General features: G+C 38.0%; 1 protein-coding gene across 9 annotated transcripts in view; it reads left to right on the top strand.

Annotated features, from left to right (window-relative positions):
* The window catches only part of enox2 (ecto-NOX disulfide-thiol exchanger 2), a 248,229-nt gene that overhangs the window by 188,206 nt on the left and 40,910 nt on the right, over positions 1-19,113 (top strand). For all 9 annotated transcript variants that reach the window (XM_051127055.1, XM_051127057.1, XM_051127060.1 and 6 more), the window contains 3 exons: positions 5,901-6,107; positions 11,614-11,847; positions 15,756-15,968. In XM_051127055.1, coding sequence (XP_050983012.1) covers positions 5,901-6,107; positions 11,614-11,847; positions 15,756-15,968 — 654 coding nt within the window. The remainder of the gene's footprint in view (positions 1-5,900; positions 6,108-11,613; positions 11,848-15,755; positions 15,969-19,113) is intronic.

Here is a 19,113-nt window from a genome sequence, read left to right on the forward strand (position 1 = left end):
ATGCCCAGAAATGCTGGAACATGGCTCTGCAGGTGTTCAGAAAGACAGAAAGATTTCACAATACAACCACAGCCGATTCAGATTGCAAAGCATTGCAGTGAATAAAAGTAAATAAAAAGTAAAGAAAGAGAGAGGTAGGAAAGAAGGGAGTGGGAAAAAACACAGTGATCATACATAGCTCTCCCGTGGAGAAAAGCCTGTTTAAGGTGCTTGTGATCGCCACAGGCTTCCTACAGAGACACTGTCCTGCTCTCCTCCTTCAAGAGGGACAATACGCAGCAGGTAGACGGCTGTCAAGCTGAGTGAAGACTGGCTTTTGAGAAGTCAGTTCATCTTATCTGCAGTCTCGCTCCTGACACCCCATTCGAGCAAACAAAAGGCCCAAGATTTCTTCCTTTACCGCCTCACACACACAGATCCAAGTCAGGCTTCCCGTGCGGTTGAGTCTTCTGGAGGTCTGCAGCTAGAACACGTCCGTGGCTTCACAGAGCATCACGCTTGTTAAGATCAACGCTATGCATCTGTGTGCTGCGACTAAGGGTTTTTGGTCTCTGTCTTCAGCGAAGGTGGCAGAACTGGGCATTTTCAGCAGCTCTTCTGCCATATATGTTCCCGCATCCCACGTTCCTATCAACTTCTGTCTGCGGAACGGTTGTCATCTCCATCGTCTGTGTGTATTTGAGCGTGTTTGTGTGCGAGACTTAGATACACCTGCGGCTGTCTTCATTTTAGCTGATTAGCGTTAAGCTTGTTGACGACTGTCTCTCGGTTGAGCGCTCGCAGTGCTGGAGGTACACAGTGCCCTCCTGAATTTATGTCCCAGACCCTCCTGTGTCATCTTAACTCACTCTTCAAAGAAGCGCCTTTGACGGCACGGGATATTTAGCCACGGAGCTGTGGGAAGAGCATTGGTTTGTAAAATAATAGGCTTTGATTTCATCGCTGTGCAGTTTCCACTTGTAGTTACTGGAGAAAGTCTCCAAAGCTATCTCAGACGTCCCAGATCTGATGCGGCGTTATGTGTAATTTCATATCGCCGTCTTGGGTGACAATGGAAACAAATCAGCCACCGGCTGCATCGTGAAACTCGTGAAATTATATACTTTGCTTTGCTTTCTCCCTACAGTATGAATATGAAAACAGAAAGTGGGTGTATTTGATTTCGAAAAGTTCAGAGGTATCAAACTCTTTCTTGTGCGGCTCCTCTGTTCCTTCTGAAGCAAACATCGACTCTGTGTTTTTATTGCTTGCTCAAAGTTTCAACTTTCAAGAGACTGCTGATGTCAAACTTAAATGTTTCATGTGCATTTGACAGAGTAAACAGTTGCTCACCTGGGCCAGCAACCAGTATTTAATAGAGCTCGGTGTAAGATGTGACGGAAGATGAAAACAAGACTGTTTCCCCCTTTGAGATTCCCATTGATTGTTCTTAAACTAGCAGCCTCAAGTCTCTTATGCTATGCTCATGATGAGAAAAAAATAACCCTTTTTTTTTAATCTTAGTTTTCAGCTTTTACATTAGTGTGCTGCACATGGGCATTTTGAGCTTACTGAATCCATTTTTGCTCTGTTAGCGCATGCATTTGTAGTTTTCTTATTTACAGTGTTATTACACAAATCAAGCAGTTAAGTAAAAGTACAGATACGTATGATAAAATATTACTCCAGTAAAAGTAAAAGTGTTCCTTTTTCTAATTTACTTCTGATGAAAGTACAACAGTACCCGATTTGTTATGTACTGTATTTATTTTGCTCAAAATAACTTATATAGAGTATAAATAAATTTTTGTTGTTGATATGGACTATACTGATTAGAGTAATGTAGTAATATTCACTGTGAAACTTACACTGCGATATTCCTGAGGGAAAACGGATTTTAACATCTAATTTTCACTAGTAAGAGAAAAGTGTTTTAAAACTTGTTGTTTTGCAACGTCACAGTTATATATGACATACGAATAGGGCCTGAAGTTAGCAAGAACATAATTATACTTTCATAATGATTTTTTTCTTCTCAAACCTTGTCTGTGGTGTAAAAATACCCCTGGCCAAATGCCCCCAGAGGGCATCACTTCCCACTAATTACTGTAGTTACCATGTTCTGAACATCACATCCTTTCTTTTTCCCTCAGATAACTTAATCTGTCTAGGTGGTTGAATAAAAATATTTGGACTTTATATCTAAAATTTACCTCAACTTAGCACCAGCAAGCTTGTTAGCTAGACAGTTAGCATCAGCTAACAATATTTACTTATTTTCTGTATGGTTATGAACAAACATTCATATCTGTCTCGGCTAGATGATCCAAACAATATAAAAATTTATACTGCTGATAAACAATATAAAAACAGACGTCATGTAGGGCTAAATGCGTAGCATTTTAATAAAACTGCTAACGTTACAGCAGCGGGCAATATGAATATTTAATCTGTGTGATTTAAATGTTTTGTTTTTTGGCCTAAAACATAGAGACACTGATGTTGATGTGTCTGAATTCAAGTATTCAGTGGGCTTAAACAGATTCTTTACAGCAGATTTAATTCACAAACAGACAGTTTTGACCTGAATATGATTTTCATTTACAGTAATTAATCCTAAAATTCAACTTTAGTAACTTACTTTTCGCAGCATCAGTCGCAAGACTCACAAGATCTCCTGGTTTTTACTTGTGAATTCATGCAGACGATATTACAATATATTTTATGAAATTTAGGGAAGTAAAAAGTACGATCTTGCGCTTTGGAATATAGTGAAGTAGAAGTGAAAGTTACTCAAAATAAAGTACAGATACTAGTACAGAAAAATGTACTTAAGTACAGTAACAAAGTACAACTACTTTGTTACTGTCCACCACTGCTTATTTATGCGTACGTACAGGCGGGATATTCAAAGCTCTTGATCCATAATAGTGCACAAAAATATATATAAGAAAGTAGACATAATAACCATGTTCATTTCAAGACAATGAGAGGTGAATTCACTAAACAGCTTTACCGCTGCAATATGAGGTATTTCAACAGTGTTGCCAAGTCCACTCCCTCCAGTGGAACTGGGCTACTTTTATACTGTTTCTGCGGGTTGTTCTTTTAGTCCAGGGGTTGAAGCGAAGCTCTCTGCCTCAGCAGACATGCAATTTTAACTTAGAAGGAGGATTTGATCCCCTAGAAACCAGATGGGCTTGTTTTGGCCATGATTGGGTTAGTTTTAAGTACCCGTTGGGCTGGTTTGTTTTGCAGACCTGGCAGCCCTGTATTTCAGCACAAATCGTCGCCTTAGAATTCTAAGGTTCTATATGCATTCTGAGCACTTTTGAGATATTGAGCTTCAAAGTTTTTGCGTTCCATAGACTTCTGTAGATTTTTGTTTTCTAAAAAAAGAAAATGTACACAGCTTAAAAAAAGAAACATCACATAATGTAATGTAAGTTGTCACTGAATAAGAATATGTGATTAACTCAGATAGAACCTTATAATTCTAAGGCGACGAAATGTATGTTTAAAAAAACACTCTACAATTGTACTTTTGGCATATTAAACTGGTATACTTAAAGTCTGCTAAATTGGAATGATGAATTGTGTACTAAATGCACTTTAATTGCGCGGAAGTAGTGCTGAAGTCCAACTAATGATATACTAAAGTATATTTAATTGTGCTAAAGTGGCACTATTGAAAGTATACTTCAGGTACACTTTAAATATTTTGCGTTTAAAGACCATAATTATTCAAAAATCAGTCTTCATCAACACTGACATTAAAACATATTTTAGGCTTAATATTAAGAAATGTGCATTGTGCACAAGTCGTACTCCAAATTAAGTTTAATTAAAATGTTTATATCAGTAAGTCTTGAGCGATATGTCAGTAAATATGGTAATAGATTTGAACTACACTTAGTATGAAATAAATGCATTTTAAATATATTACTTTTTTACTAGGGGAATCATGAAGCACAGCTTACCCAAGGTCAATTCCAAACTAATCAGCTTTATATCAGGCAATGCAGTGAAAAGTTAAACAAACTTGAATTCCTATAGAAAGATTCCTATAGAAACACTTGCATTTCACATGCAGAATTTTGCTGTAGAAAAGTAAATGTGACTTTATTTCTGTCATGCTGCATGTAGGTAATACTGCTGCTGCACATAGTACATACATGAAATAACCCCCTTATATAACATACATGAAATTACCTGTAGCAGATCTGTACAGGTGGAGCTGGGGAAGGTGGGGAGTTTCTGAAGCATGTTGCAACTGCTGCAGCAAGCACTAGCTGAGTAATTGATTGGCTGCTGATGTGAAAAGAAACCAATCAGCTGTGCAGAGTTTCATGACCAAACTTTGTAGTAACATAAAACTCACAGTGCAACATAAGTAGGTGCTGTATGTCATAGAGTGCTGTTCCATGCATATTCATATTCAATGTCATTCTATTCTGGGCAAATCCTTTCTATGCAAATGAGGCTCTTTATATAATGAATAGATTTACAAACAGTAGCTAATGCAGTTGACACTGTGCTTTCAAAACAAAAACATGACACTACTTTAACATAATCTGGGTTTTATTTAAAATGAATGTTTCTGCATGTTTTCTAGTTATTGTGGCAACCATAAAGAGTCATTTTCAGCTTTGTAGAGTCGTGAAGCTCAGAAGTGTGTTTCAAATCATGGTATACGGTCTTCCGAATCCAGTCGAGGTGTGAATTGCTATCAGCACTAATTTTGTTGCCGTGTTTGCAGCACTACCTGATTTGCATAATTCCTTCAATGAATCAGGTGCTAAAATAAGGCAAGCAAATAGACGAAATCTCTTCCAGACTTCAGTACTGATCAGACAAGTCACTTTATGCTTGGTAAACATGTTTCCAGACGTTATTTGTTTGTAATATCACAGCATGTCATCCACATCTGAATGCTCATACAGTGCTCATATAGTGTCGTATCGAAGCTGTACGCGTATGTTGTGTCCTCTTGTCAGTGGAGTATTATGTTCTATCCACTGACACGAGCCGACATAAATATAAAGCTCATCATGAGCCGCCACAATAAACAGGAGTTAGTGTAATGTTGGTGATGATGGATGGTGAGTGTTAGGGGGCAGCTGTGGGGTCCAAAGAGACTCACTTATTTATAGTGACTGGCTCACAGCCAAACATGCCTGAAGCGTTTTGCGTCCGACTCCGTTCGGACCCCCGATCAGGCATGTGGTCCCCTCTGAGTCCCAGCAGGTGCTTCCTTCAACTGCATTCCCTTAGCTTGTTAAGACAGTCTCTTCAGTCCTGATGGAGAGCGCGGATTATCACCCGTTTGTCAGCACAGCATCGCTGAGTAATCAGCTAACACCAGAACAGGCCAGTTCTGGATGGCGAGTTTTGCACTTGTAATCCAGTCATGTAACAAGTGCTGAGTTTCATTGATTATGCCTTCTCAGCCTGGTTTTCTCAATGCATCTTATTCATGGTTGAATTGGTTTATCAAGAAGAGATTAGCTTTGTGAACCTGGAGGTTCTACTGGCGTGTTCTGCAAATTAAACCGGTCAGAGGAAGATCTATGATCTGGACTGCGACATGTTTGAGTTTGAGTCCATACTAAGGCTATCAAATAAAAGTGGTAAAAGTGGCAATATGTCAGTCTGATCAATGAGATTATCATTTTTAATGATCATCCAGATGAACCCTGGTCTTTTCAATTAGAATTGGATAATGAATCATTTTAATGTCAGGGTTGTAAAAAAAAAAAAATCAGTGATTGATTTTCCACATTTCATCTTTTTCATACGTGGCATGCGAGTCAATAATGAGCTGTGGACTTAATGTGATGAAAAATAGAGATCAATAACTAGATCAAAGAAAATGTCAAAAATTCTGGTGGTTTAATATTCTTTTGTGCTTGTCTTCAAAGACCTGCCTCCCCCTGCCACCAGAGAGAGACCGCCGGGCTGTAAGACGGTGTTTGTGGGCGGCTTGCCAGAGAACGCCACAGAGCAGCTCATCGTGGAGGTGTTTGAACAGTGCGGGAGTATCATCGCCATACGTAAGAGCAAGAAGAACTTCTGTCACATCCGTTTTGCTGAGGAGCACACAGTGGACAAGGCCCTCTTCCTGTCAGGTACATGATTGGAAGGATTTTCTGGTGTCACTGCAAGACCAACTGTTGCTGTACGTGAGAATGTTTTTATTTATTTAAATATGGACATATATCCACCTTATACCTCAACGTGGAAGTGAGCCTATTGGCAAGACTTCTGTTTTTTTTTTTTTTTTTTTTTTTTTTATTAAGCACAATAAAACATAGATAGACAGCAACATGATGACACAGACTGAGACCAGTCACAGATATATACACATATATACGCAAATGAGACACAGAGGGGGAGAAAACTAAATAAAACAAGGCAAAACAAAGCAAAAAAAAAAAAAGAAAATTACAAGAAGATGGGAACAAAGATGAGGAAAAGACAAAAAAACAAGCTGTAAATGTATGGATGTGGTAGTTTACATGGGTACAGAAATAAGTCAAATCATTCGATTTCTGTGTTGTTTAGTAAAAAGATTTAACTATAGACATAACTGTACTAAATATTGAACGGGAAGCAATTCAATATACAATAGTAGTGATATTATAATACAATGTTAAACAGCAATCGGAGCAGTAGATGTTAATCAGTATAATGACACAGATCCAGGACAGTAACATCAATGACAGATGATATCCTACTTTTTACGTGACTGAGCAGATAATTAAGAGGAGCCCTAGTAGAAATATAATAATATAATGAAACCAGTAATGGACACAGAGGTGGAAGCAGTGGGAGCATCGATGATTGTAATAGTAATAGCACACTAGTATAAAATAGACTAATTGGTAGAGTTATTGCTAATTATTGCAAATGATGTCTCCCATCCCCTAAGGTCCAGTAGCCTCCCCATCCCCGCCAGCGAGCACATCCAACACACCCATCGGCACAGACCCCAACAATGTCCCCACTCCATCCTGTCCCTCCACCTTGTTTCTCACCCTGCCGGTGACTAGACCCCACTCCTATGCCAGTGAATGCCATTTTATATAATGGTCCACCACACCGTGCACCTCCAGAACAGGCTCCCCCAGTCTGTGCGTGATCTGATGGGTGACCGCTCATTATTAGTACTGTTTTTATCCACTGAACCCTTTTTATGTTGCAAACTGGCCGTAGTCCTGGTGTTCATCAGTCAGCTCCCCAACCAAAGATACCACATCCAGCATAGTTTCAATTTTGATTTCGTCAAACTCAGTAAGATGGGGCAATGCTGGCAGGAGCAGCAAATGGAGGGGTCAGGTTACCTTAACCAAGATACCGATAGAGCCCGTGCCGCCCAGATGTGCCCGTCAGACCCACCGACAGGGACAAAGCAGCTGCAACACCCTGAAAGCTTATGTGCTATCTAAATTAATACATAACACATATACAACCACTGCCTCCAACCCTGTTGACTATAATAATAATAATAATAATAATAGTAATAATAGCAATAATAATAGTAACAACAGAAGTAGTATTAATATTAGTAGTAATATGCCGGATTTAAAAATATCAAAAACAAACAAATTTCATTTTCATCAAAGTCAGTTATCATACAGCTATCATATAAATATAATATCATTGTTTGTATTTGTATATCATGAAATTAGTTTGAGGCATCAATTATAAATCTTGAGGCTTAATTGGGGCATCAGCTCATCAGCTAGTTTTATTCAATATTTAATGGTGAAAACAGAGGGCTGAAAGTTGTATTAAATCTGAGTAGCTGGTTTTGTGTTTTTGTTGTATGTTGTTCTTGAATGATATGTTCCCTTAACATATCAGACTTCTGTTTTTTAGCCAGAGAAAAACAACAACGTGCAGTAAATGCTAAAACTGTTTGCACTACAAATCGGTGTGTTCATAATTAAGATAATACATTAAAATAATGTGGTAAAACACACCAATTTGTAATATCAAGCAGCAAAATGACCTGTTTTGTACAGCTAACAATAGCTGGAAGCGGGTGAGACTGAAAGCCAAAACCATTACATTTACGTGAAAAATAGGTGGATATAAAAATAAAAATTGCATAAAAAAGCAATAATATTTAAGAATAGTTTGAATATCTATAAGATATATTTACATAAATAAATATATTCTATTTTTTTCTTTCAAATTAGCTTTTTTTATTAGGTCCTTGTAAGTGTCATTTGAAAAAATTAAAACAGGAAAAAAATAAAATAAATAAATAAATATAGATAGATAGATAGATAGATATTTTGCCACACCTATCAACCTGTCAGTGGCTGGTGACGGGGGGAAATTTATCAGCAATAAATATAAATATTTTTTGCTGCCCATGTATTTGCATTGTTTTATGAAAAAAAAATAAAAAGGCAGCACAAATTAAGGAAAAAAATAATATATTATTATTATTAAAATAAGCAATAGAAATCTCACTATAATGCCGTTGAATTGTAAACGATTCATAATTTTGAAATATTTCAAAACATTTCATAATTTGAATTTTATTATTATTATTATTTTATATAACAACAGTGCAATTGCAATGATAATATTTATGTTTTTCTTTGCTTTTAAACTTTAAACCATAGAGCTTTTATTTTGGCAGAAAAACGCAGGGAAACTTCTTTTTTTGGCATGCTTCTCTTTTGTTGACAACACATTTATAAACCATTTTCATAACAAACTTGAGAAGATGTTTGCCACATGTTGCATTTTCAAGTGCATGTATTAGTGATACAAACCCACAGCACTTGCAGAAACGGGAGTTCATGTGGAGCAGCATTTACTATATATTAATATATAATTACAACGCAGTCTTTGTGATATGATAATCACGCTAAACTATGCTAAACTATGTTGTCAGGCATTGTTAAAATGAATACAAAAATTGACTGTCCTATATTTTTCATTTGCATATATCATTGAAATATTTAATTGAACCTTTTCTACATTATCAGCAAATATCTTGTAGAATGTGTAGTTGCATTGTAAATTGCACCTGTAATATTTCACTATGTCAGAATACAAAAGCAAGAATACAAATATTATGCTAAATCATGTCTAGCACTTATGTGTCGTCCCATGTGATTTAGAATAATTTCACTTAACCTTTTATCTCATGGAAATGAGGCCCATGTGTCCACAAGTTCCCTCTTGACTTGATGGATTGATGCGGAATTAATTAAGGGGGCGGAGCTTCCGCACATCACTCAGAGAACTCGAGATCTGTAGACGCTGACCGTCGAGAGTCCCTGACAGAGGAGGTCAACGAGAAGACAAGCGCCGACACCTAGTAATAAATTTCTGCCTTTGAACGTTGCATATCAATCACCTCCTCGACGCCGGTCACATGAGCTGTCGGGGTCCGCTTCTCTTATCTTATCAAGTCTCCAGTCACATCTTAAATCAGTCTTTGTATGCAAATATTAGGGATGTCTATCTCAGGCACAGAAAGCAAATTTAAAGTGCCGGTCGCTCCAATAATACCCTTTCCATTATTTATTCTGCTCGGAGTGTTGCTCTCTCAGCGGAGAGGGCCGAGATTGGAGCAGCGCCCCATATATTACGTGGCCTCGTGATGGAGCTCTGCAGGCCTTTCCATAAATAATGGTGCTCATTTCTAACGTGAACACATTGCGTAAAATATTTAACAGCGTCTCAGGGCTGTAAAGCAGTGATAGAGAGGCGGAAGCAAAGCGTGAAGCTCTTTCTCTCATTTTTGTTGACATGGCCGTCTGTGAATATACATTCTCTTTAAAAACACTTTTCAGCCTCGCCGTAATGTACTCGGAGCATCATGCGATTCATAATTCACTGGAGCCTCTTTCACATACCGCTCGGCCGTTTGTCAAGATACTTTTCAGAGCAATTTTCTTTTTTATGCTGAAATATATAAACCTTAATATAAAATCACTTTCTTTCTCATCCCTATCACAAGGCAGATTATTCTCATACATCATGGCTTGTCTGTGCTTGGTAGGGTTTTAGTTTCGATTTCCTCATCTGAGTGTAACATTTGGAGCTTTTTACGTTTACATTTCATACTAAATAAACAAATAAACATGGTTTGGCTTTAATTTGTCAGCAAGCACATGTTAGAAGTGAAGCTTCCGCATCAGAGAGAGTGTGTCAGAGTTTGTAGGTGTCTCTTTGTCACAGGTCACATCATGAATCAGTGTTTGCTAATATGTTGTTTTTCTCATTACATTCTTGTGGTTTGTTAAGGCTGTTTTTTTGCAGGCATTTTTGCCCTGTTTTCCTTCCCTTTTTACCATTTAACTTCTCGCATTCTACTTTTCTTTTCTTCCATTTTCTCTTTCCTGTTTTTGTTTCCATATTTTCTTGTCCTGTTGTTTTTTTTACTATTACCTTTCTTTTTCTTCTTTCCCTACCTTTCTCCTTTTTTTTCCTTTCCTCTTCTTTCCTTTCTGTTCCTTTCCTTTCCTTTCCATTCCTTTCCTCTTCTTTCCCTTCCTTTCCTTTCCTTTTCTTTCCTTTCCTTTCCTTTCCTTTTCTCTTCTTTCCTTTCCATTCCTCTTCTTTCCTTTCCCTTCCTTTCCTCTCCTTTCCCTTCCTTTCCTCTCCTTTCCCTTCCTTTCCTCTCCTTTCCTTTCCTTTCCTTTCCTTTCCTTTCCTTTCCTTTTCTCTTCTTCCTTTCCTCTCCTTTCCTTTCCTTTCCTTTCCTTTCCTTTCCTTTCCTTTCCTTTTCCTTTCCTTTCCTTTCCTTTCTCTTTCCTTTCCTTTCCTTTCCTTTCCTTTCCTTCCTTTCCTCTTCTTTCCTTTCCCCTTCTCTCTTTTCTTTCCTTTCCTTTCCTTTCCTTTCCTTTCCTTTTCCTTTCCTTTCCTTTCCTTTCCTTTCCTTTCCTCTTCTTTCCTTTCCTTTCCTTTCCCTTCCTTTCCTTTCCTTTTCTTTCCTTTCCTTTCCTTTCCTTTTCTCTCCTTTCCTTTCCTCTTCTTTCCTTTCCATTCCTTTCCTGTCCTTTCCTCTCCTTTCCTTCCCATTCCTTTCCTTTCCTTTCCTTTCCTTTCCTTTCCTTTCCTTTCCTTTCCTTTCCCTTCCTTTCCTCTTCTTTCCTTTCCCTTCCTTTCCTCTTCTTTCCTTTCCCTTCCTTTCCTCTTCTTTCCTTTTCTTTTCTTTCCTTTTCATTCCTTTCCTTTCATTTCCTCTTCTTTCCTTTCCTTTCTCACTTTACCTTTCATTTTTTGTTTATTTTCCTTTCCTTTCCTTTCCTTTCCTTTCCTTTTTTTGTTTTTTTCCTTTCCTTTCCTTTCCTTTCCTTTCCTTTCATTTCCTATTATTTTCCTTTCCTTTTCTTTCCTCTTCTTTCCTTTCCTTTACTTTCCTTACTCTTTCCTTTACCTTTCATTTTTTGTTTCCTTTCCTTTCCTTTCATTTCCTTACCTTTTCTTTTCTTTTCTTTGTCACTTTCTCTTTAATTTTTTATTTCCATTTCCTTTCCTCTTTATCATTCTTGTTTTTACTTTGGTTTAACTTTGGTTTTCCCCTTACATTTCCACCTTCTTTTCCTTACCTTCCATTATCTTTCCTGTGTCATTGTCCTTTTCCCTTTCCTTGTCCTTTAGGTTACAGGATCAGGCTGGGATCCAGCACAGATAAGAAGGACACAGGTCGGCTGCATGTAGATTTCGCTCAGGCTCGAGATGACCTGTACGAGTGGGAGTGCAGACAGCGCATGCTGGCCCGGGAAGAGAGGCATCGGCGCAGGATAGAAGAGGACCGTCTGCGGCCCCCCTCGCCGCCCCCCATCGTCCATTTCTCCGAGCACGAGTGCAGCCAGTTAGGAGAAAAGCTCAAAGGTGAGACACGTGACATGTTATACTTCTGTTTTAGTGGTTTTTGTTGTTTTTGTCTGTCACACTTCTGTTGTTTCCTGATGTGTGTGAAGAGGCTTCTACAGTCAGCGTGCCTGTTGGCTGGATGCATCTAAAAGCTATTTGTCTTTTTGAGTTTGACGTTCCATGCGGTTTAATAGAAACCATCTGTTTAACGATTGCAGCTCTATTCTCTGTCTAAGAGAGAAAGTGTATTAAAGAGTTTTTGAGATGAAATCTGTTGAAATTAGCCATTACACTTTTCCATGTGTAATGGCTTATATGACAGTTTGAAGTGGTTACAGGTAATAGATGAAGGGAAGAGAGGACAGGATGATTTTGCATGCTGTTTGCTGTAGAAAATCTAAACAACACTATTATATCCGCTAGATTTGTCTGTATAATCAATGTTAGGCAGTTTCTGACTATTATTTTTGAATCTGTTAGTTCTGACTTAGGCTTAATCAGACAAATGAGCAACTAAATCAGTTTATTGATGGAGATTATATATTAATGACACATTGATGCAGTCTTAAAGGAGTTGATGGATTATTCATTTAAATTATTTGACAGCATTTTTTGATTATCTGTAGGTACCTTGGTAAAAAATGTATTTCATACCAAGTATACAGTAGTCAACATTTAAAGTGGATCTTCAAAAGTTCATCAAAGTTGTCCAAAAACCAAAACAATACCTGTTTTTGTCTTAGGACAACTTTGATGAACTTTTGATGATCCACTTCAAATGTTGACGACTATAGTTCAAATCAATTAACATAGTTACTGACATAACGCTCAAGACTGATGTTACTGTTGATAAGGATTGTATGATCTCACAATTAAAGTGCATTAAAGGCACAGTATGTATGTTATCGCCACTAGAAGGCGCATATTTAAAACAAACAAAGAACCAAAGGATAGTTTGAGGATGCCGTGATTATGTGTAGAATTATGGGAGTTTTAGACTTCATCCCCACAGCCGATGCAATCTGTTGGGACTCATCATGTCCATGGATGAGCTAATGTATTAAGACATATTAAGATCACTGTAGTATGAAGAAGGACGGGGATGCAAGGCGCGGAAGCGAAACGGCGATGCTGGAGCAATTGCTAATGAAGGATGAGCGTGATACACGGCTCGGAAATCGAGGGTGTGTGACGTCACTGGCAGGCGACGCGGGGACACGGTCCATTAAACTAGTTAAAATTGCTTATTTCTCTAGATTTAAACATTCTTGGAAACATTTGGGATAATGTAAGTGCACAAGTCTGCAAAATATATAACACTGTTCCAGTGGTTTTGGGATATTTTAATTAAAAAAGTACGAAATTAGTTATTCCAATTTAGCAGACTTTAAGTATACCAGTTTAGTATGCTAAAAGTACAATTGCAGGGTATTTTTATTTAGTACATAAATATGTAAATGTATTTGTAGTATATTTAGCATGAAATAAATGTACAGTGGGTACGGAAAGTATTCAGACCCCCTTAAATTTTTCACTCTTTGTTACATTGCAACCATTTGCTAAAATCATTTAAGTTCTTTTTTTTTTCCTGATCAATGTACACACGGCACCCTATATTGACAGAAAAACACAGAATTGTTGACATTTTTGCAGATTTATTAAAAAAGAAAAACTGAAATATCACATGGTCCTAAGTATTCACACCCTTTGCTCAGTATTTAGTAGAAGCACCCTTTTGATCTAATACAGCCATGAGTCTTTTTGGGAAAGATGCAACAAGTTTTTCACACCTGGATTTGGGGATCCTCTGCCATTCCTCCTTGCAGATCCTCTCCAGTTCTGTCAGGTTGGAGGGTAAACGTTGGTGGACAGCCATTTTTAGGTCTCTCCAGAGATGCTCAATTGGGTTTAAGTCAGGGCTCTGGCTGGGCCATTCAAAAACAGTCACGGAGTTGTTGTGAAGCCACTCCTTCGTTATTTTAGCTGTGTGCTTAGGCTCATTGTCTTGTTGGAAGGTAAACCTTCGGCCCAGTCTGAGGTCCTGAGCACTCTGGAGAAGGTTTTCATCCAGGATATCCCTGTACTTGGCCGCCTTCATCTTTCCCTCGATTGCAACCAGTCGTCCTGTCCCTGCAGCTGAAAAACACCCCCACAGCATGATGCTGCCACCACCATGCTTCACTGTTGGGACTGTATTGGACAGGTGATGAGCAGTGCCTGGTTTTCTCCACACATACCGCTTAAAATTAAGGCCAAAAAGTTCTATCTTGGTCTCATCAGACCAGAGAATCTTATTTCTCACCATCTTGGAGTCCTTCAGGTGTTTTTTAGCAAACTCCATGCGGGCTTTCATGTGTCTTGCACTGAGGAGAGGCTTCCGTCGGCCACTCTGCCATAAAGCCCCGACTAGTGGAGGGCTGCAGTGATGGTTGACTTTCTACAACTTTCTCCCATCTCCCGACTGCATCTCTGGAGCTCAGCCACAGTGATCTTTGGGTTCTTCTTTACCTCTCTCACCAAGGCTCTTCTCCCCCGATAGCTCAGTTTGGCCGGACGGCCAGCTCTAGGAAGGGTTCTGGTCGTCCCAAACGTCTTCCATTTAAGGATTATGGAGGCCACTGTGCTCTTAGGAACCTTAAGTGCAGCAGAATTTTTTTTGTAACCTTGGCCAGATCTGTGCCTTGCCACAATTCTGTCTCTGAGCTCTTCAGGCAGTTCCTTTGACCTCATGATTCTCATTTGCTCTGACATGCACTGTGAGCTGTAAGGTCTTATATAGACAGGTGTGTGGCTTTCCTAATCAAGTCCAATCAGTATAATCAAACACAGCTGGACTCAAATGAAGGTGTAGAACCATCTCAAGGATGATCAGAAGAAATGGACAGCACCTGAGTTAAATATATGAGTGTCACAGCAAAGGGTCTGAATACTTAGGACCATGTGATATTTCAGTTTTTCTTTTTTAATAAATCTGCAAAAATGTCAACAATTCTGTGTTTTTCTGTCAATATGGGGTGCTGTGTGTACATTCATGAGGAAAAAAAAATGAACTTAAATGATTTTAGCAAATTGCTGCAATATAACAAAGAGTGAAAAATTTAAGGGGGTCTGAATACTTTCCGTACCCACTGTATTTCAAATACATTTAATATATTTATTTTTCACTAGGGTAGGACTTCCGTAAATAAATCAAGCCCCCTAAAATTCTCAGTCAGACATGTGTTTGTGTGCTTTACAGGATTACAGCAACAAGAACAATCATTATCATTACGTTTGTTTTTGTTTTTTTCAGTCAACTTTGATGTACAGACATCGATATCTTTGCAACAGTGCTTCATCTGTTCTGTTCACAGTTAATGCCAAACAGCTCAGCAAATCTCTGCCAAACTTTTTTCTTATTATTTGCAGATTTTAAATAAACACAACAACACTAAAGAATAATAGATTTCTGGAAGAGACTCCCTGTGGCATTCATTACAGTGATTTTCAGTTTTCTCTTGTTTCTCATCTCATTCCCGGCCCAAAGTCACAAGCCAAAGCTTTGTAGTTCAGAGCAATCGGCTTGACTGTTTGTGTTTTCCGTTCTCCCACACACACACACCTGAGTGTCTCAGCATTTCGTGAACAACCAAATCAATGTTTTAAGTAATACTACCACTTTTAACATATATCTATATTTTAACATATCCACAAGTTTTGACTGACAAGGTTTGTTTGTCCAAGTTGTTGATGTGCATCCCTGTTCTCCTAAATGTCCTCTACTTTGTTAGTGTGCCTTTGCTGTCTTTTTTGGCCCAATAAACATGTCCCACTAACAAGTTTTGACACTAGAAGGTCCCAGATGAGAAGTGTTCCTCTCCAACATTGTACTCAGCTCTCGTCCCACCATCTGTTTCTCCCCCACCGTTTTTCCTTTCTCCACTCAGACGACTCCAAATTTCCCGAGGCGGTGCGTGTCCTGCTGACCTGGGTGGAACGAGGGGAGGTAAACCGCAGGAACGCCAACAACTTCTATTCCATGATCCAGTCCTCCAACAGCCACATTCGCCGGCTGATGAACGAGAAGGCCGCCCATGAAAAGGAGATGGAGGAGGCCAAGGAGAAGTTCAAAAACGCCCTTGCTGGGATTTTAGTACAATGTGAGTGTTCCTTTACAGATGTTGCTTTTGTTACGAAACCTACCAAGCTGCTTACCCACACAGCATTTTTGGGCATCATGAGCATTTTCAGCTCACTAGGCTTGGAGAAATGTTAAATCACTGATGATAAAATTACAAAAAGGGCACTCAGACACTCAAAGATTTTCAAATAGAACTGGAAATGACTAAAAATGCTGTTTAAGGATTGAAACATTCAAATTATTATTGGATTTTTGGGCTTCTGATGATTACCATCATTATTGGTGGTGGATTTTCCATGAATTATGATCACAGCTCACAGATCACAGCTCTGCTGTAATAAGACCCAATTGACCCGCAGCTGGTGGCTGTAGATTTGCATTTCTCTGAGGCATTGCACAAACCCTGAAATGATTTCACTGATTTCACCTTTCAGAGCAAATATGAGGGGAAATACATGACCACTGACTAATGCAGAGATTTTAGACCGGATAACACATTTCACACATCTTCGTGTGATTGCATGTACAGTATGTTTGAGAATGTGTGATCAATAACATGATAAACAGCACAGTTGAAAAAGGAGGCATTTATTCGCAAAACAATACAGTAAAACAATATTATTGTGACATTTTATTGAAGCTGAATTTTCAGCATCATTACTCTAGCCTTCAGTGTCACATGATCCTTCAGAATTCATTCTAATATGCTGATTTGCTTTTCAAAAAACAAATTACTATCCATATTATAAACAGACTGTTTGATGGATAGAAAGACAGCATTTATTCAAATAGAATCTTTTGTAACATTATAAATTACTTTATTATCATCTGTAATCAATGCATCCTTGGGTATTAATTTTCTCATTTTAATTATGCATTTTTGAATAGTAGTATATGTCCAACTAATGCAAATAATGAATATCGAAAATTGGTTTTGGTGATTGTTCAAGAAGAACCTGTGTATATGTGACCCTGGACCACAAAACCAGTCTCAAGTAGCACGGGTATATTTGTAGCAATAGCCAAAAATACATTGTATGGGTCAAAATTATGCCACAGATCATTTGGATATTATGTAAAGATCATGTTCCATGAAGATATTTTGTAAGTTTCCAACCATAAATATATCAAAACTTAATTTTTGATTAGTAATATGCATTCCTAAGACAACTTTAAAGGTAATTTTCTCAATATTTTGATTTTTTTTTTTTTTTTTTTTTTTTGCACCCTCAGATTTCAGATTTTCAAATGTTGTATCTCGGTCAAATATTATATATTATATTATATATATATTATATATATCAAACCATATATCAATGGAAAGCTTATTTGTTCAACTTTCAGATTGTATAAATGTATACATTTGTATAGATGTTTAAATCTCAATTTCAAAACAGACATCTCTGACTGGTTTTGTGGTTTGGGGTCACATATTCTTCAATATAAACCACAGGAGTCACGTTATACTAATGTTCATTGCGTTTAGCAAGCATTATTACGTTATGAAATTTTTTACACATCATTAGAACTGCAGCACTGCTCACATCAGGACTAAAAGCTTCTCGTCTGAAGAGCCCAGAAGTGCGATTGTCTGTTGTGTGACGTCACCGTAGTTTCATCTATACTATCAGACACAAAAGGAAGCATTCGGTAAATGGGTGCTGTCAGCTACCGCGTGATTACACTTCACTTCCTGCCATCATGATAGCACGCCCAACGCAGCAGTGCTTTGTACTTGATTGATCCAATGCCCAGAGAAATGGATCTACCACTCACACACTCACACACGTATAGTTTCCTTGATGCATGGCCAGCTGTGATGTTCAGTGTGCATTCGATTCAAGTATATGGAGGGTTTGTTGGCATATAAAGAAAATATTTCATTAATATCCAACTGACGTTCAAGAAATGAAACAAAAATGAATGCAGACCTGTCGAAAGGTCAAGGCAGAGAGAACCTTGCTTTGAAAATTATAAATTTTCAAAAGGAAAGTCATACATATGCATCTCTTGATGAAAGTTTAATTAAGTGCACCGGCGTGGCGTGTATTTACTGAAGTACCAGCAGGAGGTATTCAAACGTATTCATTTGGAAAGGTACACTTTTGAATGTAATGTCTCTAAGAAAACCTGCCCAACTTTCGACCTCAAAAGCAGTTTACGCTCTGCCATCAGTTGTTTTTACACTGCAGCTTCTCCAGAACTGGGTTTTATAGTGTACACACTTTGATCTGAGATCAGTGTGGACCAAAGGTAAGTTCTCCAGAGGCCTCTACCACTATGAGCTGAATGCAGAAGAAGGTAGAGTATGTGAACTGCATTAGCGCACAGCTACAGACCTGTCATCTGTAACCTATCAGGCATGTGTAGATCATCAGGACCCCGAGTCTGTGATTTCGTTTAGCTGCTTAGTCTCTGGACAGCACACCTGATGAGCCTTCATAGATTAAAAGTAAGTAACCCCAATCAATCAAACTTGACTAATTGCTCAGATAACCTTGAGTTGAGCTTGTAGAGAATCACTTATGCTTCTGATGACATGCCACTCAACAACACCCATAGGCTTTTAACTATTTTATAACACTTTCTGTGATACCTGTGTGTATGATGCATTATAAATGTATTCATAATTCCTTATAATGCATGAGCAGTGCACTGTGAAGATATTTTTGTATGCACTACCCTTTAAATGTTTGGGGGTTTTCTTTTGGAAGAAATTAATAGTTTTATTCAACAAGGATACATGAGTTGATCAAAAGTGACATAAAAGACATTTATAATGTTACAAAACACTTCTATTTTCAATAAATGCTGTGCTTTTAAACTTTCGTTTATCTAAGAATCTTGCAAAATAAATGCGTCACAGTTTTCACAAAATATGATAATAACCAGAAATGTTTTTTGAGCAGCAAATCAGCATATTAGAAAGATTTCTGAAGGACAATATGATACTGAAGACTGGAATAATGACGCTGAAAATTCAGCTTTGATCACAGCAATAAATTACGTTTTGCAATATATTTACGTTATTGTAAACTGTAATGTTTTATCATTTGAATTAAATGCAACCTTGGTGAACAGAAGAGACTTTTTTTCAGAGACATAAAATCTTATTGACCCCAGACCTTTGAGTGGTAGTGTATGTATCTGTGGAAATGACAAAT

The sequence above is a fragment of the Labeo rohita genome, chromosome 14 (assembly GCF_022985175.1).
Source record: "Labeo rohita strain BAU-BD-2019 chromosome 14, IGBB_LRoh.1.0, whole genome shotgun sequence".
Classification (NCBI taxonomy): Eukaryota; Metazoa; Chordata; class Actinopteri; order Cypriniformes; family Cyprinidae; genus Labeo; species Labeo rohita.